The sequence below is a fragment of the Amblyomma americanum genome, chromosome 2 (genome assembly GCF_052857255.1).
Source record: "Amblyomma americanum isolate KBUSLIRL-KWMA chromosome 2, ASM5285725v1, whole genome shotgun sequence".
NCBI lineage: Eukaryota > Metazoa > Arthropoda > Arachnida > Ixodida > Ixodidae > Amblyomma > Amblyomma americanum.
The window spans coordinates 170,311,998-170,339,812 of NC_135498.1; the positions used below are offsets into that span (position 1 = coordinate 170,311,998).

Consider the following 27,815-nt stretch of genomic DNA (forward strand, 5'->3'; position numbering starts at 1 on the left):
CGCTCGTCTACTGAGCCGGAGTATTCGGGTTCGAACCTAACCACGGCGGCCGCGTTTCGATGGAGATGAAACGCAAAAGGCGCCCGTGTGCTGCGCGATGTCGGTGCAGGTTAAATCCCCAGGTAATCGCAATTTTCACCACAGACATGCACTACTACAACTCTTTCTTCCTTTCTTCTTTCACTCCCTCTTTTATCCTTTCCCTTACGGCGCTGTTCGGGTGTCGACCGAGATATGTGAGACAGTTACTGCGCCATTTCCGTTTCAATTTCTCTCCACTAAATACGAAGAATGGCAGAGAGTTTGCTCAGAATGATTATTTTCAGTCTATTTTCCCCGCAACAACGGGGCAGATTCTAGAACCACGCATACGAAAGCTGGCAGCAAGCACGAATATCAGGTAGCGGTCACTTCCCATGCGGTCAAGTGCTGTTGACCGCTTCACCCGAGTGTCAGCGAACGCAATGCAATATTTATAGCTGTGGCTGGTGGTTAGAAGAAAGTGGGGCTTCTTTCATTGGCAACACACAGGTCCGAACTGTTAATGACATCTACGAATTTGTGTCCGCGGGAACTCGTGTTTCGGTCACCCCATACTGAGTGGTGCGAGTTGAAATCACCGCAGATGATTCTAGGAGCTGGGTAGCTGTCACAAAGCTGATGTAGAAACAAATCCAATGCTGCCTTTTTCAGCGGAGACACACTGATTCAACAGAAAGAGTTCGAAAGCCTAGCTGTATCCTCATAGCCGCTACATCAATGTCATCTGAGCAAACATGGGTGACGTTGAAACAAACATGTGGAATCTCCCGGGCTATCCAACAACACGTGACACTTCCTCCATATCCACTCAGATCTCCCGCTTGGCAGGGCAGCTTCCGTGAGGGCCAAAACTGGAACGATAGTTTCAAAAATTCTTTCAGTTCAGCTATTCGACTTAGAATCTCAGAGCAGTTCCGTTGCATTATAAACAGCACTTTTTGTTTGTTTTTTAGTCCCGTCAGGTTGAACAGTAGCCATATTAGAGCGAAAGGAAGTTCGCTGCGATGGCGGGAGTCGTAGACTCAAAGGAAAACATCAACTGTATGAGGTTCTTAAGGTGCCAAGTGGTATCACTAGAACGTGAACGCAGGGTCTTGAACAATACGCGCAGAAGGTCGGACATACCTTGATTTTTGAGCTTCTTATTTCGCGCCATGTACTGACTCACAGCGTCGATAAAAGATGCGAAATGAGACAAACTCTTGGCCACTGTAGTTGATTTTTTTCGTCGCTTGTGAGGAATGAGAGAGTCCTCCTTGCCGTCGAGTCTGGCTGTGGTCTGGTGGCTCAGGTTCCTTCAGTTCGTCCAGGACTCGTATCTGCACTCCAGATGATGACAGCAGGAGATGACTGTTGACTGGTAATTGTGTGTAGAGCGATTTAGGTCAGCCACAGCTAAGGTATGTGCCTTATTTGCAGACCTGACTCAACATTACAGGGTTGCTACGGTGGAGTGATTGCCGGCAAAATCCGCAGGGCTAACTCCACCTGTAGCTTGCCACGAACTCAAGTAAACTCAATCCTCAACTTACAGAGCACTAATTACTTTGGCATGATTACATCTTACGGCTTCGCCTCCTGCCCGGAAGTGTTGCGAAGGGGACACATAGAACCATCGGCTCCGAGCCTAGCGTAGCCGATCGGAGGCGCACGGGATGGAGGTGAGCGTGGTCGACATTGACCCACGTGTAGTTATGAGATTTTTGTCGACTGAGTAGTAAGTGCGCTCTTAGTGGCTGGATTAGGATCCCCTGCTGCAAGAAATAAGAAAATTCTGGAGGCCACGTCATGTGATAGTTGTAAACCTTGGCCACAAAGAACCAGCCCCAGGAGACAGCCAGTGACACGTTCTGTAGGCCAGGGCATGGATCTCAGCCGTCAGCGAGGGCCCGCTTTCGCGTGCCCGGAGAAACAAGATTATATTGGCGTCTTCAAGAGGGATTGGCAGGTGAGGCTGGCTGCATTGCGTGATGCGAAGAGTGTGGGGATTTTCTTGCACACGTTGCTGCATCCCGTAACACGCGCCTCCTCTCTTCCCACTGTGCAGCGAAGAGTGCCTGTCTTCTCGGAAGCTGGGCGAAGGCTGCTCGGCAGACGTGTACCTCATCAGACGAGAGGGCGCCTACGACAGCGTCGTCAAGGTGGTCCGCGTCGGTGGCGAGTCGAGAGCAGGAGCCGAAAAGCCACGGTCGGTCGCAGGAGCCAACCCGGAGGTGGTCATCGCAAGGTCAGCGCGTTCTCGGCTAGCCTTCTTGAACATGAAATGTTCTTAACTCCGATCGTAGACGAACCGAGGTGAAAATTGGGAATCGCAATGACCAGAGGCGGAACGTAGGCGACGCGAAGTCGAACGTCAAGCTGAACTTTCGGACGAACGTAAAGACTAACCTTTCTCATACATTCCCAAATTTTTGGTCCGAATTGTATGCAGCAGAAAAAAATGCCTCGATGATTATGCTTCTCGTTGTGGTGTTTATCCAGAGCAGCAGCTTTAGGCTTTTGCTATTTATGCTTTTGTGATTTGGAAGTCATGAATTTGCGCCTGCTCCTCGCCTTGTTTTCGAGGCGTACTCACGATGATACATTTTGGGGTCACGTGGGGGGCTCTGCGCCGGACGGCTTCGTTTGCGTTGACGCCACAACATTTCATCTAGTGGACGGCGCGGTCACACACAGCGCAAAAGGGTGATTTCACGGCGCTGGTCCCTTGACCACCGCACGAAGGCTGGTCATCACGTGGCTACCCGTGCTGCAACTGGAACGCCGATGGATACAGTGAGAATGGTTCATTAAGGGCCGCGGTGTAAAAAGCTTGACTATGCTAGCAGGACTTGAAACAGAGAAGCTTCGTTTCTCCACACCCTAAACCATTTGGCCGCCGCCTCCCTCTCCGCATAACAGTGTTTGGGTACATGTTGTTCACGTGAGAAGCAAAACCATGGTCAGTCCAGTGCTATTATCTTGTATCTGGCTGCCCAAGGCCAGTAGACATCAATTCTTGCGGGCGAGAAAATTTTCTCCCTCACACCCCAAGAGATGCAACATTCGGTAGACTGTGTAATAAGGGAGTAATTTCTCAATGGCGTCCACCCAAGCGCAGCCATACGGCTACAAAGGAAAGCTCTACAGCTTTCGCAGAAGCTTCGCAGTTAAAGAAAATTCGCCCTGTTCCGGTCTTCGAATCCGTGACCACCGCTTCACTGAAGCAGTCTCTTTACCAACTGAGCTAACCAGGACGGCCAGCTTATTCTAGGCCGAGAGCGAATTGGTCAACAACATGAAGTGGGAACATTGTCCAATGTTGAGGGGAAGCTTCCTTATTACATACGTATCTACTCCACCTTGGTAAATTGTCCTAAACATTTGACCAACACTATTGCCACTTCGAGTTATCATGATCACTTCGTTCTCGCCCTACCATAAGCTTGCCGTCCCAGTTAGGTCAGTTGGTAGAGCGACTGCTGCGGTGAAGCGGTGGTCTCGCATTCGAACCCCGGACCAGGACGAATTTTGCCTTCATAGCTAAGTTTCCGAGAAAGCTGTATAGACGGTTTTGACGACATACGTGCTGCCAGATTGCGCCAGCGTGCCTCAAACCGGAGCTCCCCCTTGAAAACTTCCCATCTCTCGGTCTCTCCGTTGTCTCCGTGTTTTGGGTGCTTCCGTGCGTGCTGTGTTTGCTCTTCGGTACGCGATGTTTTTTACCAAGAAATTATCTCCCGTGAAGAGCACACGACGTGAAATCTACTGTGCTCTGCCAGGCTGCGGTCTGCGGTCCGGAACAAATCTTCTTTCCGAAATACGAACGTACAGAAGACGAACGAAGAAAGGCCGGGATTGCTGCGGTTAGACGGGACAAATGGCAGCCCACAAAAGGCTCGCAGATTTGTTCGGCGCACTTCGTTCAAGGCAAGTATTCTTTTGGACCTAAGAGGCTGTTGTAAAACATAATGCTAAAATTTTCGCTGCTTGAGCGAGCCTGTAACTATTGGCGAATGTGTGTGGCGTTCGAGTGACTTTTTGCTGCGCATGCAACAGCCACGGCAATGCAACCGAAATGAAGTCTGCCGGAACGCGTGATTAGGTTTGGTTTCGTTCGCGGGGTTTAACGTCCCAAAGCGATAGAGGCTACGAGAGACGGCGCAGTGGAGGTCTCCGAGAATTCCGACCAGCGCGTGATTAGGTTCCACCTACACGCGTACGCGACTACCTGTAAAAATGAATGAATGAATGGTGCGACATGCCTACTACAAGTTTCAACTTTAGCCCCAATGGAACCTCGAGTGGAGCCTGCGTTAAGCGTGGTTTCTTTTTCAGTACAAGGGCCGATGCGTATGGACTAGCACACAGAGACTGTTCCAGCGCCCCATGTTCGCGTTTTTGTGTCTAGAGTGCACATTACGCTTGGGTACGTTTCATATAATTGTGGTTTTTTTTAGGCAAGCCGTCGTCTGACCCGAACGATGCGGACTACATTCCGACAGTGATTCCGTACCGGCAGCAAAGTAATATTCAGCAGAAGCTGGCAAGACACGTGCGCGCTCAAAAGACGCAGGATTTAAATGCAGCTGATCCTGGCCTCTCCATCGGTGCAAGTGAAGCTGTCAAGGCTGAGGACACTGCACACAGAACGTACGACACCTATGCCAAGACAGCACTCTCCAAGCAGGATATTGCGTATCTCGTCACTGAAAAAAGATCCCTTAAGGACTGGATAGCCTCTTTATGGTTGGAAGTCGCAGCAACCAAACAAAAAGTTTCCGAACGGGAAAGCTACTGACAACCAAACCTTCCAAATATGACAAGGGATGTAGTCATGCAGTCGGACGAGAATGTGAAATTTTATACAGACCTTGCTTCAGTAGAGATGCTGAAAGCACTGCTTCTGCTGGTGCTTCCCGTCTGGACGCCAACCCACAGGACTTCACTTGATGCCAAATAGCAGCTCTCTCTTGCGCTGATGCGTCTAAAACTCGGTCATGTGATTAAAGACCTGGCATCTCTATTTGGAATTTGTCATCAGTGTGTCATTTTGTAGCGAAAGCTACATTGGCCACGAACTCGCAGTTTCGCCGTGCTCGCATTCCCACCGTGGTCACACCGCACCACGTGACCAACCACGTGACAACTAGCCAGACAACCAGACTAACCTGGACTTGCAATCAAGGTTAAACAAGGCTAAGCAAACTATGCCTTAGCTTTCGCTACGTATATTCTGGCAAAGCCAAGCTAAGCCACTGCCATTTTTTTCTCCTTTTGCTTTTGTAGCGAGAGCTACATTGACCACGAACTCGTGTTTCGCCGTGCTCGCAGTCCCTCCGTGGTCGCACCGCGCCACGTGACCAACCGCATGACGGGCCACGGCGCCGCGGGCAGCTGCTTCGCACCACGTGACCGACCACGGGACGAACCACATGGTCGGTGGCGGGAGCCACTGAAACCTCCGAACATTCACTGAATAAATAAGCCCTGTGCCGAGGGTGGGAATCGATCCGCGACCTTTGGCGTTTGAGGCGGAGACGCTACCACTCCGCCACGACGGCTCTAGGTTTAATCTTGAACAAAGGCGCACGCAGTGAATGCGCGCCTTTCATATTTTAACTCTTCCGAACCAGACGCCGCCGCGCTTTCGCTACGTATATCCTGGCCTAACAGAGCTAAGGCCATAATCAATTTTTTTCACGCATGCATCGACCTGCTGGCAGAAAACATGCAGAAATTTATCATTTGGCCATCTCGAAGTGTGCTTCAATCACACCGGCCTAAAGCATTCAAAGACAAATTATTGATCACCTGAGAGGGATAATTGACTGTACAGTATGGTACACTGTTAAAAGGAACACGCGGTCGCGTGAAGTTGACTTTCCGCTAGGCAATGCTGCGGAAAGCCGGAAAATGCCGAGCTGATTATGGTCCAGAGTTTGTTTTGTTTTGTCATTCTGTCCCCTCGCATGGATCTCATTTTTCGCACCCATAACGCATCGATTACTACTTCTCGCTGCTGAACTGGCTTTTTCCATTCTGTGGTCGCATTTCGTGCGAAATAAGCAACATTTTCTAGAATATCCGCGTGTCAGTGCTTCGGTTCATATGCCGCTCAACGTGTACTGTACACGTTGTAGCACATCTTGAAGCTCTCAACGCACTGGTCTAGTACATTGCGAAATAACAAAATAAAATAGGGATTGGTTTAGAGCGTAGCATATCACATTAAATATGTTGTTATCTATAACAGCCACTATTTTCTGCATCCAACATTGTTCCATGTTCAGGATGGTGACAATTTGCAGTCTCGCGAAACAACGCCACAGGTCGACAGCGACTTTTTTCCCCAACCTTATAATCACCGGTAAGCAGAGAACTGGAGCACAGAACGTATTCGAGATGAAGCAGAAAGCCCAACCCTTTCGTAACTACCGTGGATTCAGTAGTGGCGCAAGCGCACGAGCTGTTCGGGAATAAAATAGGTTCGCAATCTCTGCCCAAGACACGGATATCTTTAGATGTACAAATAGGGCTAGCCAAGGCACTACAATCAAGCTCTTGCTCTTGTCTGCTTTGCTGACTATGCTGCGTGCTCAACGTGCCATCAGCCTTGTACTTCACAACTGACATCTATTGTCGCTACGGAACTAGAAGCAACATGGAAGAAACATGGTAGTAATAATTGCCAATGCTGACAAGTATGCATGGCGGACGCATTAAAAATCGCTCATTTGACGAGTTTGTCGTATTTGAATTTTAATGGTTTTCTCATTAAATGAGCACGAATGCAGCGTGCGGCCTTCAGTATCTCGTGGTTCTCGACGTTCACTTTTCTGCTGTCGAAGTTGGAAGAAAAGAAAATAGGGTTAACACGTCCACGTTTGTGACAGAAACCTGCTAGTAAATTTACTTGCTTGTGTTGTTGAAGCAGCGCAGAGCCCCTGATTACAAAAAAATCAATGTTCTGATTGTTTTTGCTCATTTCACAGCATAAATCCTTACATATTTTTTCAATAACGTTGCTTATATTATAACTTTAACTTAAAAATCTAGGTTCACTTCGAAAAGATCCAAATACAAAGTTGACCCTTTTTTAATTGGTTTTTGGGGAAGGAAATGGCGCAGTATCTGTCTCATATATCGTTGGACACGTGAACCGTGCCGTAAGGGAAGGGATAAAGGAAAGAGTGAAAGCAGAAAGGAAGGAAGAGGTGCCGTAGTGGAGGGCTCCGGAATAATTTCGACCACCTGGGGATCTTTAACGTGCAGTGAAATCGTAGAGCACACGGGCGCATTAGCGTTTTGCCTCCATAAAAACGCAGCCGCTGCGGTCGGGTTCGGACCCGGGAACTCCTTAACCTGCTGGTCTCGTCCAAGTTACTTGCATCTTTTTTCAGTACATGTTAGTGCCAGGGACCTCAACAGTAAAGTCTGTCATAATATTTTTAATAGTACCAAGGCATCTAGAGATTAAAAAACTGGCTTTTTTTCAGTTCCTCGTTAGGTGGATTACACTCGTTACGAAAAAAAAATTTTTGCAAATAGTTGTAAGGGGATAGCGGCATCTCTGTGTCTCATGGATATTGCAGAATGATTATTTCCGAGGGCTGGGAAAGCACCGTGCTGCTTTTTGGTCAGTCTGAGATCAGCCAGCAGTGCATTTAGCCATCTTTTCAAGGAACGACGAAACATTCCAGATGTTTTCTTTTATTCTCAGCCCCTTTCTCGGCGTAGTCTGACCTTTCTAAATAAAGCCTAACTTGGCATGCAGTACATTCTTTCAAAAACGGTTCTCTTCGGACACATTTAGGTTCACGGTTTCTCTGATTCTGGCTTCATTACTTCATTGCCTTACACCTATAGGTAATGTAGGTGGTTGTCAGTGCGTATTGTGTTTATTTTTCAGAGAACTGAGCAACTTGCGCTTCAACCCGACCAACCAATCGTCGAACTTCATCGAGCTCAGAGGGTAAGGACTTTCAGTAGTCAAACACTTTCTTCTCTGTGCAATCCTTTCTGCGCCTGGCCACTGCACGTCACTGCACTTTTCAATGCATGCACCGTAGGAGACTGTTGTAGAGGTTCATTGCTATGCTTTGCGATCCGTATGTGTTCTGCATACGCAGCTTTGCATGATTTCCCCGCGCATCGTTACCCCTCCAAAGGACACCATCGGCCGAAATTGTTACTTGAAAAGCATTCCGTGGCTCACACTGGCTCAACGGTCGTTGCTTTATCCGCCATTTTCAGGGTACTTTGATTTAATGCTTACATTGAACTAAAGGTATGCCCTGTGCACTGTATTTATTTCGTAATCAGTTCCCAAACGCAAAATTCCGTGATTTTCTCTTCGGCTATGATGTCACTCGGGCTGACATCACTAGGGGCTGACAAGACTGTTTCTGAGCGGACAGACCACCAAAAGATTCCTTCGTAAAGTTTGAATGGTACAAGGGTTTGGACTCGGCCTGATAGGTGTGGCGATACTGCTGAGGAGCCCGATTCCCCAGGTTTGTGTGATTCTCGGCCTCGGCGGCAGGGAATGTAGTCTACTTTCCTCAAGAGCATTCAGATCACAGAGAGAGTTAGCTGAGTTCCCGACCACCTTCGCGAGAGTGGATCCTATAGCCAATTTATCCTCTCTTCACATGCTTTTTTCGTGCCGCTGTAGAGGAGTACATACTGTAATGCTAGGACTTCTGGTACCGTGCGATGGTATTGTAAGCGGTGCAAAGAAACCCCCAAATTTGCCTCCGACAGTATCGCCTTTTCTCAGCGCATTCCGAGTGAGAGAGTCGGAGAGAGGCACTTTATTTGGCTCCAAATTAAGCGATGAGGAATTCTTCGGCCTGCCTCACCAGACCTAGTTGTTCAGCCAGTTCGACCTCAGACACACGGCAGGTGATTGAGGGAGGCAGTGGAATTGTGGATGTAAACCGAAAGGTACTCGGAGTGGTATGCATTAGGTCGTTATTGTCGTTTGGATTCGCGAGTCAAGAATGGTCAGAGCACACCGCAAAACAGCGAGGGTCGAACTTCAAGATGGCTGTAATGCTGAATATTTTTACGTTGCGAATGTCTGTGATCAAGAAGCTTAGGTGAGAAGGAAACACGCTCATGAGAATAAGGTCTCCCATGATTACCATCTTGCAGAAGATGGCATTGCCACTGGCGCGTAGATTGCCGCAACGTTGCATTAGTGGTTACGGTGCTGGGCTGCTGACCCGAAAAGCGCGGGTTCGATAGTGACCACGGCATTCGCATTTCGATGGAGGCCAAAAATTCGATATCAATGCAAGTTAAAGAACACCAGGTGGTCGTAATTTTCCGGAGCCCACCACTACAGCGTCCCTCATAGCCTGAGTCACTTTGGGACGTTAAAACCTATAAACCATAGGCCATAACTGGCGCGTCGACTGGAGCAGGAGATCGCAGGAGCCCATCGTAGAGTACCGCTGGCGCTTCGGGAATCAGCAGTTAGTAGAAGCGTTCTCTTTCTCTCTATCTCTCTCGCAGTGTGCATTGCGTCCAAGGGCCCTACCCCGCTGAGCTGGTCAGGAGCTGGAAGAAGTACGAAGCGCAGTTCTGCTCCGAAAATGAGGATCCGGGTAAGTCGCACCCTTTTGCGTAGTCGAATGTGTTTCAGTTCCTCTTTTAGCGTTTCATGTGACGCTGACGTTCCACGTGACAGTATCAAAGTAGGCGTGCTGGTCAGCGGTCACTCTTGCACCAGCACGAAGCAAGGGACTGTACCAATGGACACGACGGTACGAGCACCGACTTGCAACGACTCACTCTCTCCGACCTTATCAAAATATATATTTTCCTTTCCACTTCTTTGAACAAGCTTTCTACTGAGTCTTTCCAGAAAGTACTTCGTTTTGAACCAACTGCTCACACTGTCATAAAAGGAAAGGCACAAGAGTTTTTTTTTTCCTGAGTCTCCGAGAAAGCAGGAAGGTACATGGTTAACTAGCGAGCTACTACGTAAGAGTGGAAGAAGTGCTGCAGAGTACTCTCGGTAAAGTACAACATATGCCTTAAGGGGCTGAGCGAAAGTGACGAACAGCGAGAAATAGCCGTGTTACGCGGCTGACCGCATGGACATCGAGCGTTAACACCCCTTCTTTGTGCTCCTCCTAAGTTCTAACTTCACAAAAGGAGCAAAGGACACAAAGAAACAGTGGACGAAAGAGTAACCAATGCGTGAAAAGAAAAAATGGCTGCGTTTTTTTCGTCGTCCCCTCTGTGTACCTGTTAGCGAAATGTCCACTCTGCTTAGTGTGTTTTCGTTAGGCAGAAATACACCTTGCAGTCGCAAGACATCTCACTAGCTGATTATGAAGCAACATGGATGAAAAGGCTAAGAATTTTGGGGGATAGAACTAAGTGTGTAACTCGGTGCAGCTGGAAATTCTGAAATTGTAATACACTTGAGCAACATGCCCAAATATGTCTAGAATCCGAACCGGTGCCGTGGTGTACCGCAGAGATGACATGTTAGATGTCAACTGTAGGGCTAAAAATGAGCCTACAATGGCGAGAATCGCACCATGTGTCCCTCATTGTGTTCTCACCTGTTTTTCATTCCCACAACGTCTAACCAACGAGAACGGCTGTACCACTTCTTTTAATTTGCATCTTTGTTTTATCTTCATGCCATTTTTGTTTGAATGTTTCTTTAACCAACAGATATGGCTTTTTTCTGGTTGGAAAATTATTTTTACATCAGTGATTTTCGGGCGGACAACATCGGGAAGGAATTCATATGAAGGACGTTCAAGCTGATTTGACAGCATACTGGTCTATTTCTGATTCGCACTAAGATCAAAAGTCTGAAATTGCTTCAGGGCAGTTAACTTTCAGTTAAGACAATTGCATTTTCACAAGGCTGGGCTGCATATGTGATCGCCGCCACTGCATCCATTTCTTCTTCTTCTTCTTCTCCTCAAGTAATCCATTTGCACTGCCTGTATCTTCCTCTTCTCTGCCGGTGCTTTGCTAAGGAGCTCGCGACGGCACGCGTCTGAATGAGTGCCTGTCTCTGGCTGGACGTGTTCGATTGCGGTGCTCGTACTTGGCAGTGGGACCAACCGCGGTGTTCTGGTGTCGCCTTCTCTGGTGAGGCCAGGTCTAGGTTGAACTCTGTGTACGCTCGGTTAATGGGAATGCGCGTTTGGCTGATGTGTGGCATTGACCTCTCTGGGCGGAGGGTCGGAAGCTTGGATTTCCAGCTTGCCAGCGCAAAGCTTCCCGCTAGACTCTTCAGAGAAATGGACTCGACATGACGCCCGCAGCTCTAGCACCGATCGGTGAGGGCATGATCAAGATGAAAAGCCCTAAAGATGTTCAGAGGGAACTGAGGTCTCAGACAAAACACTGCCTGAAGATCTCTGTGTTTTGACCGTTCGGCCGTAGAGGAATTGTCTGGTTGTGTCACAAACTTGCTTCAGTGCAACTTTTTCCAATCAATGCAGGTGAAAGCGTTCATCCTGGAACAGCTCGCATGCATCAAGGGTATATTGCGGGGTGTCGACCCAACATCTTTCCTGTAGGAAATACTAGAAGAATTTCAGAATGAAGGTGTGGGGGTTCTTTTAGTCCACCGGTGTAGTAGAGAGTTGAACGGTTTGCATGACGTGAAAAAACTCAGCCATTTGCTGGCTCCTCCTGTCAATCCAAACTAAAAGCCCACCGCGGTGGCTCAATGGTTAAAGGAGTATAGACACCTAATTTTGGTGGCGTGTTTTCTTCTCTACAATGATGCGGAAGACGCTACTATGCGCGAATAACCATGTGATATTCGCCTACGACCACTAAATAATTTATAATCAAATTTTCTCTCTCATGTTTCGTTTTCAACAGCCGAATGATAACTCTAACGTCTAAGAGTGCTTTTGTGTCGCGTGAGGCATGGTAAAACGTCCATATAATCGCTGCATCATTTTTTTAATTTACTGCAGTGCTGAAGCCAGCCTTCCTCAAGAGTCGGAATGAAAACGAATGCGGAAGCAGCGATTATGTTGCACTTTCTTCATATCTCACGTGGTCTGTATGCACACGTTGATACCACGGTCCTCATTCGGTGGTTGAAACCGAAATCGAAACAGCATGAGAAAGAAATTCGATTATAAATTATTTAGTTGGCGTAGGAGAATACCAGGTGGTAGTCCATTTATATAATGCTTACGCATCATTACAAACAAGAAACCACGCACCCAAAAGTTAGGTGTCTTTACTACTTTAAGGCGCTCGTCTAATGAGCCAGAATACCAGGATTCGAACCCGACCGCAGCGGCCGCCTTTCAATGGAGGCGGGACGCAAAAGGAGCCCTTCTTCACCCTCAAATTCTGCTGTTACTCAAGTAAAAGTCAAGAAAGAGGCGAATAATTGCGGCGAGCCTAAAGATTATTGAACTTCTTCATAAACATAATCCAGATATAGTGGTTTTGCAAGAAACATGCCTACCTCGTCTTAAATCATTTTCTATGAAAAAACTCGCGTTTTCAGAGCAGATTGTATTAACGGCAGGGGTGGCGGACTAATAACTATGATCTTTACAAAAGCATTTCGCCTGGCCTTTATCCTACAGAAATTTATGCCTCCTGACTGCGAACTTAAGGCGGTTGATATCTGCCTTCCACAGTGTTTCATAGGAAATATTTCAAACGTCTACTTTACTATAGGCGAGCGCAGGACAGACCGTTGAGATAGCTTACTGAGCGGCGCAAGCAGTGAAGTCTTCGTTGCGGACATTAATTCGCATTACAGTGTCTGGGGTAGCCGCTCAGACCCCTCTGGCCAGCTTCTTTGGTCACGCATGTCTATTAATGTCATGCGCTGCTGCAATGCCGGAGCAGTAACCTTTATGCGAGGAGCTCCTCATTTAGCCATCGATTTGACGTTAGAGGCTCGTGGGGTTGGGTTATCTCCATGGTCAACACAGGACTCAGGCACTTTTAGTGACGAAATTCCGATAGCTTTCGCTATCCTGTCCTCTCCCTTCAGAAAAAGCGGTCGAACCCACAAATTTGTCAATAAGATTTCTTAGGGAATTTTAATGTGTGCTTCACTTCCCTTCATACTTAGCCCAAGTCGAGCAGATAGAGCTCAGCGGACGATTTTCTTTCTGCAAGATACTACTGAGCGCTCTGTCTTCACCGTGAGCTACAGCCCCTGCCAGACAGCCGTCTCCATAGTGGAAGGAAGGGTGTGAAAACGCTTATCATCGCAGAAAAGATGCCTAGAAATAGCCTTTTTTGTAATCAGAGCCCAGATGATTGGATAAATTATGTTTTCTGCATTCTTCGAAAGAACTATCAAAAAGCAAAGGAGCGATATAACAATATTCAAATATATCTCTCAAGCCCACACAGTAGGAAGGCTCTGTATAAATTCATGGTGCAGATAAGAATTGTCCGGCCTCCCACCGCACAGTCAGTATAGTGTAGTCGCCTCAGGAGGCTCATGACGTGAATGGCCTCAGCTCCGCACAGATTCGCTTTCGTCGCTGCTGTTCCATATGGTCCGCGAATGTGGACCTAGACGGCCGAATCTGGCTTTCGGTGCACAAAAGTAAATTTTTGGCTTTGGTGGCGATATTGCTAAGGCCTACGACAGCGTTGAGCATACTGTCCTTCTTAACAAACTTTCAGCTACATACGCCGCACTACATTTATGCCTGTGTTTGTGAATTTTTAAAGGACAGATCTTCCTTGTGTACAGATGGATACTTCTGTTAGAATACCTATGTTGAGTCATGAGACGTGCCGCAAGAATGCGTTCTCTCACCGCTGATTTTTAACATGCCGGTTCGGGGCATCGTTATTCATCCTGGCATTAGAGTCTCTGTATACACAAGCGATAGAGCTTATTTCGCCTCAGCAAGTGATATTCTTGCCATTAACCACTCTTTGCAGGCATATCTAAACGCAGAACCTGTTAGCCCAGCTTCAAGTCGATCTCAGCTCCAGGCAACGAGTTGGCAACACGCAGGCTGACCCTGTCTTCTATTGTGACCATATTTTGAAGCGAAAGCTTCACTATGCTAGGTTTTCTAGACAGCACCATCAGTGCTGTCACGGGCCAGGTGTCACGTAGTGTTACATGGGAGGTCATGTGACCTGCTGACGCAATCACAATCTGCCCGCCGTGGCAACTGCCCCTCGGACTGTGAGCAACCTCCCTACCGTGGCAGGTGGAGATTAAAGTGAGGATTGGCCGAGAGGCCGCGTGACCTTTTAACTTCGTCTGCTGATTCAGCCGTGCGATCTCGAAGCGTCCCGTCTAACCAGCGACGCAGAGTCGGTGGTTTCTTCAACTTCGGCACTAGAGGCAGAGTCGGTTTCAAGGGAGACGGAGCGCCAGAAGACTCACTTTGTGATCGGACTCGGTGAGTCTGACTCGGCTACGCGTACATTTCATCGACGCTTTACAGACAATCCATTCGGCAGTGTGTGTGGCGTCTGTGAACGTAGGCATGCAAAGGGAGCTTTCGCTTCTCACCAGGGTTAACCAAAGTTTAAACTGCAGGTAATCTTTCTGGAGGGTAGGACCCTCTGTGTCACTCCCAGTTGTTATCTCGTTGAGTGCGAGCCACAAGGGCTACACGCTAAAAACAATTTGCGGATACCGTAAGACTACATTATTTCAAATGAAAGGTTCTATTGTTAACTATTCAAAATTCTTCCGCATTTCCCAAGCATGTATTTTTTCTATTCCTGGAGCTTCAAAATTGTATTTTCTTCCATTCTTTCTATAGTTTGGGTTATTACGCTGTTGTACTTCTCCTGTTCATGTCTATCTTTCCCTTGCACTTACGTGATTGTGCTTGGGATTCTCCACCAAACCTTGGCCAATCTCCCCGCATGCTTATGTCCCATGTCTACCGAGTTTAACAACAATGACCGCTAAGTGCTGGGTGGTTTTTTTCTCCGGTATTCTTTTTCTGTAACGTCCGAAAGTGAAAGAACGTTGTCTGCCTAAACTGTTTAAAAAATCTTTAAAAAAAGAGTAAAGGCTGCAGCTGGCGCTCTAAAAGACAGTTTTCTTCTTTCGTTCATACGTCCGTTTTTTCTTCCGTTCTCTTCTTTGATTTCAGCTTGACTGTCATGTCCACGAATGGTGCTCAACACTCGCTTCTTTAACCTCTGTGAAAAAATTAACTGAATTTAAAACACCGTTCTCGATTACTTTTTCAGAGGCGTTTGACGCTGCGCAGATGTACGTCCTCTTCGAGCTCGAACACGGTGGGAAAACGCTCGATCGATTCAAGGTAAGAGACGCGGCCAGGGAATAGGTTTTCAGGGTAAGTGTGACAATAATGACTGTAAGCAGTTCTATGCTGCTGGCGGCTTCAAATGTGTCTACTGAGATGCATTTCTCGCAAGGGGAAGTATAAACCTAGGCCATCAAAGTTATTCAACCTGCATTGACCTCGGCGGTTAGCGCTCTCGGCTACTGAGCCACCGGGGACACGTGTTCAATCCCAACCGCGGCGGCCGCCCTTCTGTGGAGGCGAAGCGTGAAATGGCGCCCTTGTACTGCGCGTTCTGAGCGCAGGTTAAAGGTACCCAAGTGGTCTAAATTTAACTGGCGCCGTCTACTACGACGTCCCCCTCATAGCTTATGTGTCACTTGGGAACGCTGAGCCCCACTATTCAAGCTTTGATTTTGGAGTGCCTCTTAGCCTAGCTAGAGCTGTAACTTGCAAAATTACATTTGTTGCAAACGCGGGGAGCGCATAGAACTCGGCCGGAAGCAATCTTCAAGTTGCTCTGGTGATTTTGTTGTGATCGTTTGCTTGTGGTCAGCAAAGGCTTTTGCGGTCGTTCGTGGGATCTCACTTCAGTGGAATGAAAACAATGCCTATGAAAGAAACGTTGCTTAGTGTAACGTTAAAATTATGTAAAATTACGCAAGAATCAACTCTACTCCCGCTCGCAATGCCTTAGGACTTTTTCCACTGAAACTGCGAGACTTCGTGTCTACATACAGTGACGTCTGCTTTCCCTCACAGCAGTTCGCGACCGCCCATACTCAAAACGGTTGACGACAACTCGCTCACATTCAATCTCTCAAACTTGCATAGCCCCCAATGCACTCACACAGGCCTGAGACCCATTTAAATTTTGAGTATTTTTCTTGTAGCTTATAGTTCCAGCTTATAAACACGGTCGTCAGCTTTTGCCACAGATCTTGTGACGGCGCGCGTGGTGTAGATGCCTGGCCGAAGTGGCGTAGAACTCTAACGCCATGCTCGTCACTCAAGCCGTTTCTGTAAATTTTCTCAATCTCGTCAAAATTACCATCCCGGAGTCAGTGCGTACCTGATGACTTTTTTTCCTTCCGACATTTCCCACTTTGAGCTTAAAATGCACCTCCAGCCACCCTGCTTTATCAAAGAGGAGCAGAAATCTTAGCTCTTGTATACTCGCCATCACTGGGGCTCACTTTCTGTTCTGTGCTCTCGCTGATAATCGCAAAGGCGAAATTTTCTTACAAGAGCGAGCTTCTCAGTCGTATTGACAGGGAGGGACTCACATTCTCGGGCACTCCATGAAATTATTGTAATTAAAATTGGGTACGTCACATTTCTGTTTGTGTATATATAGAGTACATATCATTTGTGTCTGCAACGGCTTCCTAAAGTGTGCGGATTCCAGAGGTTCGTGAAAAGCTTCGATCGTACCGCTACGCATTGAGGTCGGCAGTCACGTCAGGAAAGTAAACGTTTTCATAAAAAAACTTGTCAAAAAAAATTTCCCTAATCACTTGCTCAGGGCAAACTATTCTCGCGGAGAGCTCCGCAATGGCGCCGCCGTTTGTATTCAGTGATCTTCATTTTATATCATCTTGTTTGCAAGATCTTCCTGATGGCTTTTATTTGCATCGAGTTGTGCTGAAACTTAACCCATTCTTGGTAGGCAAGTGATGTCATTTATTAAGTCTGTATAGTGTACAAAAAAGCACCGGCAAAGGGCTTCACTGTGACTCTTCGCCGACACCGCAGGGCAGTTCCGAGATGTTCCAGAGCGTCTTCCTGCAGCTCAGCTGCTCGCTGGCGGCGGCCGAGTCTGAGCTGGAGTTTGAGCACCGGGACCTACACTGCGACAACGTGCTTTTGCAGCGCACCTCCGAGGAGCAAGTGCGATTCCTGCTGTACGGACGGGAAGTGCGTCTACCCACGGCGGGAGTCCGGGCCACCATCATCGACTACACGCTGTCGCGCATGCGCAAAGGTACCGCGTCTTCTTTCCTTCGCAGCGACTAAAAGTGTATATAAAACATTGCGTTGCATTCGTTATTGATCATTATTATCGTCATGAGCCCAATAAAATTCACAGCAGGAATAAAGCCTCTCCCACACCCCACCAATTAAGCCTGTGAGGTGCAATCGGCTGCCACCTCATCCCCGCAAACACCCTAATTTCACCCGCTCATCGCACTCTCTTCCCCTTACTGCTATGTTTGCCTTCTCTTGGAATCCACTCCGCTAACATAAGGCACTCCATCAGTTATTAACACGTTAGCATTAAAGGCCCCGTTCACTAGAAAATCCTGTGTCGGCGTTGTGAGCAAAAAATCACGGGCAAGGCTCCGGCAGGTGGTCCCCAGAAAACAACCAAGGAAGTAGGTGGGCCACCTAGTTCAAGTGACCTTGCGGAGTCATCACAACCTGTCCAAGGGATAGTAAGCACAGTGGCCAGCGTGGTTGATCGCAGTTAAATTAATGATTGGTCGCTCGGGAAGGGCAACCTGGGTCGCGACCTTTATTTATAACCTGTGTTTATTTCTCTTAGCCAGGCTGTGCCAAGAGAAAAAGGAAGAAAGGCGAAAACAAGGAACCAGTGTAGACCGTTACAGCCATTTCTATCAAAGCAGTGTGAAAAATGAAGCAAGTGATCCCAGTCAAAGGGTAATAAAGAAGTATCAGTGTCACAGAAAAGACGGCAGGAATCACCTTCCACAGAAAGGAAACAGCCTGCACCCGTCCGTCCAGAAATCGCAGCTCTTTATCGAGGAGTGAAACCGAGGGTGTGCTGACACACTTCTCTCCCACTTTAGAAATAAGAAGCGCTTGGTTGGATAATGTCTCGCTCTGGTTTCTCTTTGGCATATGCAAGGAATTTATATTTTTTTAAAGGCGGTTAAAATTCCAGCTGTTACAATGGTATGCCAAGAAACCGCCAGATTTGTTTTTTACGTTCAAGTTGTGTTCTTAGACCCTGTCTGTATAGCACGTTCCCGTTTCTCTATTATAAACACTATGGCAGGTGAATGGGATCTTATAAATATAGATAACTTTGCTTCTGCATTTTGTGTACTTGGTGGCATGCTTCTCAGAGTATGATTCGTTCTTTTGATGAATCCAAGCTTTGCACAGACCTTGCCAAGCTTGTACGGGGCAGAGAAAAACACGTTGATCTGATATCTATTCGCCATCTTAATATTTTGAAATAGCCTGAGGAAATGCAGAATAACCTGGCCACTCACTTCATGGATCGCTTTTCTGGCTCTGTTTGTAGTTTTATAGAGCAGCATTTCCAAATGCTGGAAATAAACGCACTTCGATAACCAGCACCAATTAGGTGAGCCACTTGGTCATCGAAGCTTCGACTCAAAAAGTGTGGGCAATATTCATTGGGATCTGCCTGAGGATGAGTGCTAGCTACCACCTTTTCCACTAGCTTTGAATGAACGCTATCGAAAGGTAGTGCTCATTTCTTGGATCGGGGGTGGTACATCCACCCCACATGTGACTCGGAGAGCTTAACGAAGACGTCTAAAAACATCATCTCGTTTTCAACAGCAAACTCATTGGCGACCTTGACTCCACCTGTCAATTTGCTGGAGATACGTAGGATTTCATTAGTGGTAATGACCATACTGTCAGGTTGCATTTTTTGTAAGAAGGCGGGGCAGGCAATCGTCTACAGAGTGGTACACCTTTCTCACATGTATACGTCATTAAAGTTTTCTTTAAGTTTTCGGTCCATCGCTGAGAGGTATATTTCGCACTGCACTGGAGCAACTGAGAAGCATATACATATTCCGTGACTTCTGTACATAAAACTGATCACCGGAGCTGATCGCTGTCGATTCAAGAAGGAAGTAAAATATACCCATAAACTGACCGGAATGAAGTGCGGCGCTTCGTAGAGGGCGTAGAAACTGGCATTGAAGCACACCGCAAATTCGAGCTGGTGCGCAAGGTGTTTTTCCGCATAACACCGCCTTACCCTCCAGCGCTTGCATCAAAATTTTTCAGTGTAGCGGCTGATTTCTTCACGAGGAAACGTTGCAAAATCAGTGCGACAGTTTTGAAAACAACTCCGGTTGATAGTTAACAACATGCAAAAAATATCAAGCAAGCCGCACTAGCTTATTGTAGTTTGAGTAAGTTTGTGTTATGGCAATAAAATGTGAAGAAATTTAACGCAATAGTAATAACTTATTGTTCTATACTTATGAATTTACTTTTCTCAGGCGGTAATTGACCAGTGTATTCAGTTACATATCAGATGGAGCAATTGCAATTGTAATCGGTTACTTATTTTCTGTAATATGTACAAGACTGCATACAGCCAGCCTCCTGCACATCTGGCAGCTCGCGGTTTGACCCTGGTTTCGAAAATATTTTGGAAAAGGCAGTTTCTTTAATATGTTTGCAATTCATTTAGTCCAGCAATTAGAAAAAAAAATCGTCAAACGTTTACTCTCTGTGTAATTGCTCATACTCCCCGGCATTACGCAATTATAGAGTTCCAAATCTCGGGATAAGATACCTCAGACATGTGCATCTTCTCCGAAGATCATAGAAATTGCCACGCGAGATCCATTTGTACAAAGCACTCTCCTCGCTTATCGCGCGGTAGACACGAAGTGATAATGTCGTGCATAGCCTGTGGTAACCAAAGGAGACGGAATTAATCTACAAAACACTTCCCGGTACTATTATACAACGAGTGCCAAGTTGACAGTGGTGGAGGTTAAGAGGTATCTGTGCGAAAACTCTTTTGCTACCGATGGCTTCAAGGCAGAGGATGAGGGCTGTGTTGCCAACGGTGACGAGTTGTTGTCTTATAAGTAATGTTATCTCCCATCCAATTAATTACTCATTTACTTTCCTTCTGTAAACAACGAATAAACAGTAACATTCTCCTTAGCGCTGCTCCGTGTCAAAGTCTGCTTGCGTGTAATGCGCATAAATTCCGCTTCTGGAGCGAGTGCCGTCTTGTAATGTGTTCTTGTAGGCTGTCATATATTTGATGAAAACGTGACAAGGGGCACGTGTCAGATGTCAGTGCGACAGGACGCTGAGCAACGCAAATCTGTATGTTCAAAACGATGCTTTTTAAATGGACGTCTCCTCGTGCGCGTATATATATGTGTGCATTGGAGCACGTGAGCCTGCATTGGTGGTTATGCCTTGCAAATTCGCATTTGCAAATTACCATTCGCAACACGTAATCTATTCTATAAGGCACTCACTGCCTCTCAGGATTTCAATTTGCCGTCCTGTGTGGGATGATCTCCCTGATCCGGGAGCCTTCACCTGACTTTCATGACTAGGCCCGTCTCCTAGTTGCTTTGGTTGCCTTTTCCCGGCGCACGCAGGTGAAGACGTCTTCTTCACCGATCTGGCTCATGACGACGAACTGTTTCGGGGATCTGGAAGCTACCAGTACGACATCTACCTGACCATGCAGGAACACAATGGGTGAGCTTTCTGCCCAATGCACTGCCGGGAACAAGTGGTAGTAGCAGTAGTAAAACATTTATTGCAGTAGCGAAGAATTAGCGGATAGGATGTGGGGAGAGAGAGCTTCGGTGGTCACTGTTCTTTAGTCCAGGATTCCTTTGGCTTACAACGCTGTCGTGGCCCTCGTAATTAGCATGAGCCGTGTGCTCCAGTCGGAGTCGGTCAGGGAGCCTCCCACTGATCTAGGGAACAAGCGCTCATCGGAGAAGTGACAGAGTGGTTCTTCAATACTTTCCAACAGCTTCGGCTCTCCCATGTGGGCGCAGCCATTTTGGCCGGTTCGTGCGCATGTTATGTCAGTGGGCTGTCTCGTGCGCTGTGTGTTACGTGTAATATGTGAACTGCAATATTTTGACTGTATTTTCAGAGATTTGTCAATAGACAGTGCTAACTTGTTTCTTTAGGTGATCAATATCGGGCACCAATTTTCAGCCACAGTTGTTTTAAGGAACGTCATTTAATATGACTTGAAAGCTTGACTTGGAAGAAGCTGAGACATTTCAGTTTGGACAAAAGTCGAAATACAATCGCAAGTTATCCAAGCGGTGCGAAATCCATGATGTCTTAGCTTCTATGTGCCAAAAAACCAATGACGCGAAACTTAACTGGCCAGTTGTACAGGCGTGAAGAGGTGAACGTCGCCTGGATTCATATATTTCCGAGCCCACGTTGTCGTCGACACTTTGGGGACTAGGGTATGACGTCACACAGGAGCAGTGCGCTAAAGTTCACTTCACTCGAAACTGAGCCAAAAGAATGACATTCAATTATTCATTCACGGCTTTCTCACATTTTTTAATGCATTTTCGCGAACACTGACCAGGTCGGGAGCTTAGAAAGCAAAAGCAACGACGGACGAAAATTTTTGAGTCCGCACCTCTTAAAGCTGAAGTATAAATTTTCAGCAGGTTTACAGTTCCCCGTTAATGGTCCAACGCTTCGAAGACCTTGGCACCACCTTAGCTGAAGCTGAAGTCTTCAGTGCGCTCCCACTGAGAATGGAGTGCAGTACATGGGTGGGAGAATGGGACAAGATAGCTGCGTCATTCGATGACGCTGCAGTTGTCACACCTGCTATTTTGGGCACTTTTGTTCCCCTCAGATTTCTGCCAGCCTCTTTCGCTGTGCCTGCTAAGACTCCACACAAATACAGCAAGGGAACTGACGTGTTTACTGCAGCTTTAAGGCCGAAGTTAGGTGTACATGTTTCCTACGATATGTCTGATCCAAACTTCCCGGTAAGCGCTGAGGAGTTCTATTGGTGAACTGAGCAAGGCCACTTGCAACGTAGAGTTATTTGGCGCTGCAGTATGTGCGACAGGGAAGGGCAGCTAGGATTGTGTTGGAAGCTCCAGGCGGCGTAAAGGCCATGAGCTGCTGAACTCTCGCAGAGCGGACACATTTAAACTTCACCTAACTCGCAACACCCGTTGCGACCTCTCAACTTACTCACGAACCACCTTTGCAGGCTGATTGTGTTCAAAACTGGTTTTGCAACGGAGGGCACAGCGGGGTTTGTGGAGCTTCTTCCAAGCGTACACCCCTAAGGAAGTCGGGCGCCGGGCCGGGGGACGCTTGTACCCATTTTGCCGGTTGGTTGCCGGCAGTGGGTTTCGAACCAGCCACCTTCCACAGCTCAGGCGGACGCCCAAGCCCCTCGGCCCCGTAGCGTATATAGTGACCGGTGAAGAGAGAGTCCGATTAACTACTTCATCTGCAGGCGCTACCATGGCGTGCATAGAGAAGTGAGGCTACAAGGTAGACCCGTACAGGATCACAGAGGCTTCGCCAGAAAGTGTAATTCGGCTGCACACGTTGTGCCATCGGAAGAAAAAGCGCCCGTCTGTGATCAGTCTGGGATGTTGGTGCGGAGAAATGGCACGGTAACGAGTTGGGCTGACTTTGGCTGCTGGACTTATTAAAAGCTTTGAGACGGGAAGGACCTTCTCTCATACTTTCTAAACGAGAGGTAGTCAAAGTTTGACGTCATATTCATTTCATTTAGCGCAAAGGACCGGACACAAAAAGAGAACACTAGCACGGCCACTTTGAAGAAACGCAAAAGGCGATCCCCATAGACAAGAAATATACTTCAGAAGAGCTAACATTTAGGCTAGTTGGTAGTCCTTTGCTTTCACTTCATTTCGTTGCAAAGCACATGGAAACAGAAAGGACATGGTATATGACAAACAAGAAGCCATGTACTTGATCTTCCGTGCTCTTCTGTTCTCCTGTTCTTTCAGCTAAATGAAATGAAGGTGTAGTCTATCCTTGAGAACTTCGATTTTGCAGTATACACTCGAGGCGTGCCCCCATGGGTCGTTCGGTGTAGGTAAATTGTGCGTTTTTGGAGTGCCCAATTCCTCTTTCTCACGCTCCGCACATCGCACAAGCGCTTTACTTTCCTAAACAAGCCTGCTAGATGAGAGCGCATACGCTGTAAACGTCTTCTCTTAGCTTCGCCTTATCTCTCTCTGTGTGCATGCGCGTGTGTGCGTGCATGCGTGAATGCCCGTGTTTCACAAACCACTTTGTGCCTCTGTAGGGTCCGAGCTGGCGGGGAGAGGACAACACAACGTTGGACAGGAATGAACTAAGTTGTAATTAAGGGCAACGCGTTGGCATCCAGCTCTTGCATCGTGAGCCGCTGATAGAGCGGGCGTATTGATAACAAGGCTGGTCGCCTTTGGCTGATGGACTGCCGAGTTTTCCGGTTTGTATCATGCTCCACACCCGCGTTCCGCGTGTTGCAAGATTAGATGCTTCATGGCCCGCCAATCTACGAGCGTCTGACTCGAAGGCTACGGATGAAGAACCAATTCTCATTCCGTCGGTCGCCACTAATCACGAACTAACCGAGACCGCTGTACCGTATTGCAGCATTTCGTCAACACTAAGTTGTGAAACGATATTTTCCTGCTGCCCCGGTGAAGCTGATACTTAGTGGCACGGGCGGGGACACTTTATTTTTCATTCTTTTTACAGTCCCACAATAATTTTTGTCCCGGTGAAGTGTGAGGAGCCGTAGCGTGCTGTTTACAGAAGGGCGCTTTGGAATTTCGCATTGTGGGTCCGTCCGAGTTGCGAAAAGATGACTGGCGAAGTGACCATATGCTATGTAGCAGGGTTCAAAGGGTGATGTTATTACTATAACCCGAAAGGAAGTGTGTAATGTGCACTATTGTACGGGATACTAATGAAACTAGATATAGTAAGTAAAAAAACAATAAAACGGCGGTAATTTACACCGACTCGAGGAACCCTATCACGGAAATTATTTCAAAACAAAGGCAAACTTGCGACACTCGGTTACAGCGTGCACTTTTGGGCATCCTTTCCCTTACGGCGCGGTTCAGGTGTCCAACGATATATGAGACAGATACTGCGCCATTTCCTTTCTCTAAAAAAAAAAACAAATATTACCGCATTAACGTTATCGCGTCATGCATTATTAAGGAGGAGCTTATTTGTTCCCTCAAGTTTTGTAGCGATAGTTACACTATGCTACCTCTTCGAACCTTCAACGTAGCACCACTTGAGCTCCGTGGCGGCGCCGTTGGTCACGTGATCCGGAGCAGCTGCTGCTGCTGGCGGCGCGGCGCGCAACAGCTGTGCGCATGCGCCGTGTCAAGTGGGACGAATATGAAGAAGGAACGCCCAGCGAAACGGAGTGGCGAGAGTGACTTTGCAATTCGACTGAGCTCGTTCTATTCGGCCAGATGTAGCTATCGCGTCACTCCAGGTTTAACCAGAGCTAAACCACAATTTTTTTCTTTGACTCAGCTCAAACATCACATGCATTTACGTCATTTAATTTATTTATTTCCAAATACTGTTGGCCCTTTCGGGATGTTACAGGGTGGGAATGGTACAATCAATCAATACAACACACTTCGAGGTTACAAAGGTTTCAAGCGAGCAAATTTTATCGAATACGCGTCGGTCAATGTTATGATGTTCTTTAATAGTTATAGGCAGAAAAGAAAACTTATAGACAACGCTCGGCATGTATGGCATAACTGCACAAGGATGGTTAGTATGCGCGGTGAGTCTTCCGGGTGGCCCCAAGGACAAACTGGAATCCAGACTGAACATACTATGATAAAGCTGATACGAAAAACTGTATACTAGCAATTTTTCCTTGAATAGCCAATGTTGGTAACTGTGCTTATAAAAAGTTCTGATACGGACTGCTCTCTTTGGTAAGACGAAAATATAAGCCTTACTGCCAATCTTTGAACACGTTCAACCAAATTCAAATTATGCTTGCGTATTCCAGAGTTGGCCATTTATTCAGATTCCATTTATTGGTTCCAGCTCTTCGCACTGAATTTTAGTTTCGTTTTTAACACACCGCATATCATGATTGCATGCCGTTTTACCTTGTATAACACAGAGTTAAATTGTTCTGGCTGTGTTTGGCCTTTGTCGCGCTTGCACCTTTAAAATCCCTAATGACGACTGATGAAGTAACAGTGATATGTGCGCATTTATTCCAAAATTAGTGGCACATGCAGATCACCTGATTTGGTGCGCAAACGGCAGGTAGTGCAAAGCGAAATGTTGTCATCTTCATTCACTATACAGTTGCTACAGTGAGTCATAGAAACTGCCGGAGAGTTCATAGTCTTACATTTGATGGATGCCATGGTTTCCGGCTGCTCTGAGTGCGTTTCTCATCGAACGGTTGAGCTCCATCATGCACACCTTTTGCATCATTAGACCCTCGTGGTTTGGGTAATCCCCCAAGCTGTATAATATCTGTAATAAACGAGTACCTACTTATTAGCGTGCACATTGTTGGCGTATGGCTGCGTTTAGCTAGTGATTAATTACTTACTTCTATTCTCGCAGCAACAACTGGGAGACGTACGAGCCGGTCACCAACGTCATGTGGCTCCACTACCTCCTGGTCAAGATGATCACGAAGTGCGCCCCGCGGTCCAAGAGCGACCCAGACGAGAGCGGGGCTGGAGCGCGAAGCGCGTTGGCCGCCTGGGCGGCAACTATCCGCGACTTCCCGTCGGCGTCGGCATTCGTGGCCCAAAACATGCTTCCTCGTCATTCGCCTCCACCTCTTCCTGATTCTCCGCCTTCTGGGTCTTCTTCTCCATCTCCTCAGAAGAAACGTCGCCGCTCAGCGAAGCGGAGGCCGGCGTTCCCTGTGGAGGTTTCGTCGCACCCGATGAGCCTTCGTGCCCGCCGCACGTAAAGAGGCTGTCACTCGGACCCGTTCCTTCGGCGGATTTGCAGACCACCGTTTCTGGCACTCAGTGCGCACTGTTCGCCGCTATTTTGTGCTGACGCAGACAATCTATTATTAAGAGGTGCGTCTGTCAGCCTTTCTATGTTCTAAAGTGTGCTTAGAGCACTTGAAGTTCAGTTTTTCTGAGCGCGTAGCGTCGTTCATTAAAAAAAAACAAGTGTTAAGGACAACAAATAAAATGAAATCAATATAATATTTTCCCTGCCGATGAACGCCGGTGTAGCTAACAAGGGGCAGCCCAAGGGTCCACTCAAAAACCTACGCGGGTTCTCGCGCTGTGTGCAAAGTCAGAAGACAGAAAAGACAGTAGGTTCAACTAGAATGGAATTTAAATTGAAATGCGGAAGTCCAATTGCTGCTTATGCAGCTAATAGGAAACAGAGTCAGAAACCTAATATGTGTAGCCGGAAGCCTGCGGTCAGAAACTTGATGTTTAGCCTAGCGGGATTGATCCCCACCATAATGACATTAGCAACGGATTGGGTGCGCGAGATTGCTGTAGTCTTATTGATATTGTGCAATGTTAGTGCATTGTTGTTGTCATGTATGATAAAGTGCCAGTAGTCTGCACCATGTAACCTTTAGTATCGGTTTGCCCAAAAGGCTGAGTTTTATTGGAGCGTTGCTTTTCTTTTGTTGTTGCGTTCAATTCATCGCAAGTATTTCCGACTTTTCTGCTGAAGGTCGGAGTCCGCCTTTGTGTAAGTGGCCCATGCCTTCCTGGGGAGTTGTTTGAACGTCCTCTCCACATCTCCACATCCCATTTCGCACCATAGGATTATGTCGTCGGCGAAGAATGTGAGCTGAAAGTTAGGGGATTGTGGATAGCTTCCAGGGTATAGCTGCCTTACATAGAATAAAGAGTGAGAAGGAGATATAATCGATACATGAGGTGTTCCACAGGTAATAATAACTTGGAAGGAGAGGGACTGCGCAACCTTGCAGCAGCCTGTCCTACCTTAGAGGAAACTGCGTATGTAATTGTACATGTTGGTGCCACATCTCGCATTTTTCGGGTGTGAACGGATCTGAGTACGTGGTCGTGTGTGGAGTTATCGAAGGAGATGTGCTTGTGTGTGTGCTGTCTTTGGCTGCAGAAGCGTGTTCTGTTAGGCGACGAGCTACAGAGAATGTTTACTGCATTCGAATCGGTCTCAAAGCCTGGATTTTTGCTGCGTAGAAGACTACGATAAGCGGGCAGTGCTGCGGGAAGGGAGCGCTCGCGCTAGGTGAACTGCGGACACACAAGAGACGATTTTTCTCGGGTTAGAACCACCGGATTAGTGCCACGTAGAAGACGGCAAAGAGCGGCCAGGGCCGCGGGATAGAGCGATCGCGCTAGGCGGGCAGATGCGAAAAGACAATGCGCACAGACAATTCATCTCAATTCAATTCGATTTATTTCGCATTTTTTGCAAGAGTAAAAAAATTGCGAGGGCAAGCAACAAAAAGCAGCTGCTTAGCAGCTTGATGACGGTTGCAGCCCCTATATCTGACAGGTTGAAGGGCGTTAACGTACAGCTTCTCATTGAAACCATAAAAGATGTCTGGATTAAAAGCAGAGAAGGTCACTTATACATATGTTGTACGCACTCTCATTGGACACAATCAAGCTTACTATTCATAGGCGTACATGAGAACATATTACAAGCAATAAGACACAACTAATAACACTATTGGACATATATTGGTGCATATGTTACACACTGCAATGGTACCCAAGCACTTGGCATGTCATGTTACCATAATACACATGA

General features: G+C 47.2%; 1 protein-coding gene across 2 annotated transcripts in view; it reads left to right on the forward strand.

The window, feature by feature from the left end:
* Positions 1–27,204, forward strand: part of LOC144121983 (uncharacterized) — a 56,145-nt gene extending 28,941 nt beyond the window's left edge. Inside the window, exons 8-14 of one of the 2 annotated variants that reach the window (XM_077655460.1) lie at positions 2,090–2,269; positions 7,934–7,996; positions 9,544–9,635; positions 15,229–15,302; positions 17,040–17,268; positions 20,648–20,750; positions 25,647–27,204. In XM_077655460.1, the coding sequence (XP_077511586.1) occupies positions 2,090–2,269; positions 7,934–7,996; positions 9,544–9,635; positions 15,229–15,302; positions 17,040–17,268; positions 20,648–20,750; positions 25,647–26,004 (1,099 nt within the window). In that variant the 3' untranslated portion in view covers positions 26,005–27,204. The remainder of the gene's footprint in view (positions 1–2,089; positions 2,270–7,933; positions 7,997–9,543; positions 9,636–15,228; positions 15,303–17,039; positions 17,269–20,647; positions 20,751–25,646) is intronic. The other variant, XM_077655461.1, reaches the window with a different exon arrangement.
* The last annotated feature ends 611 nt before the right edge of the window (positions 27,205–27,815 follow it).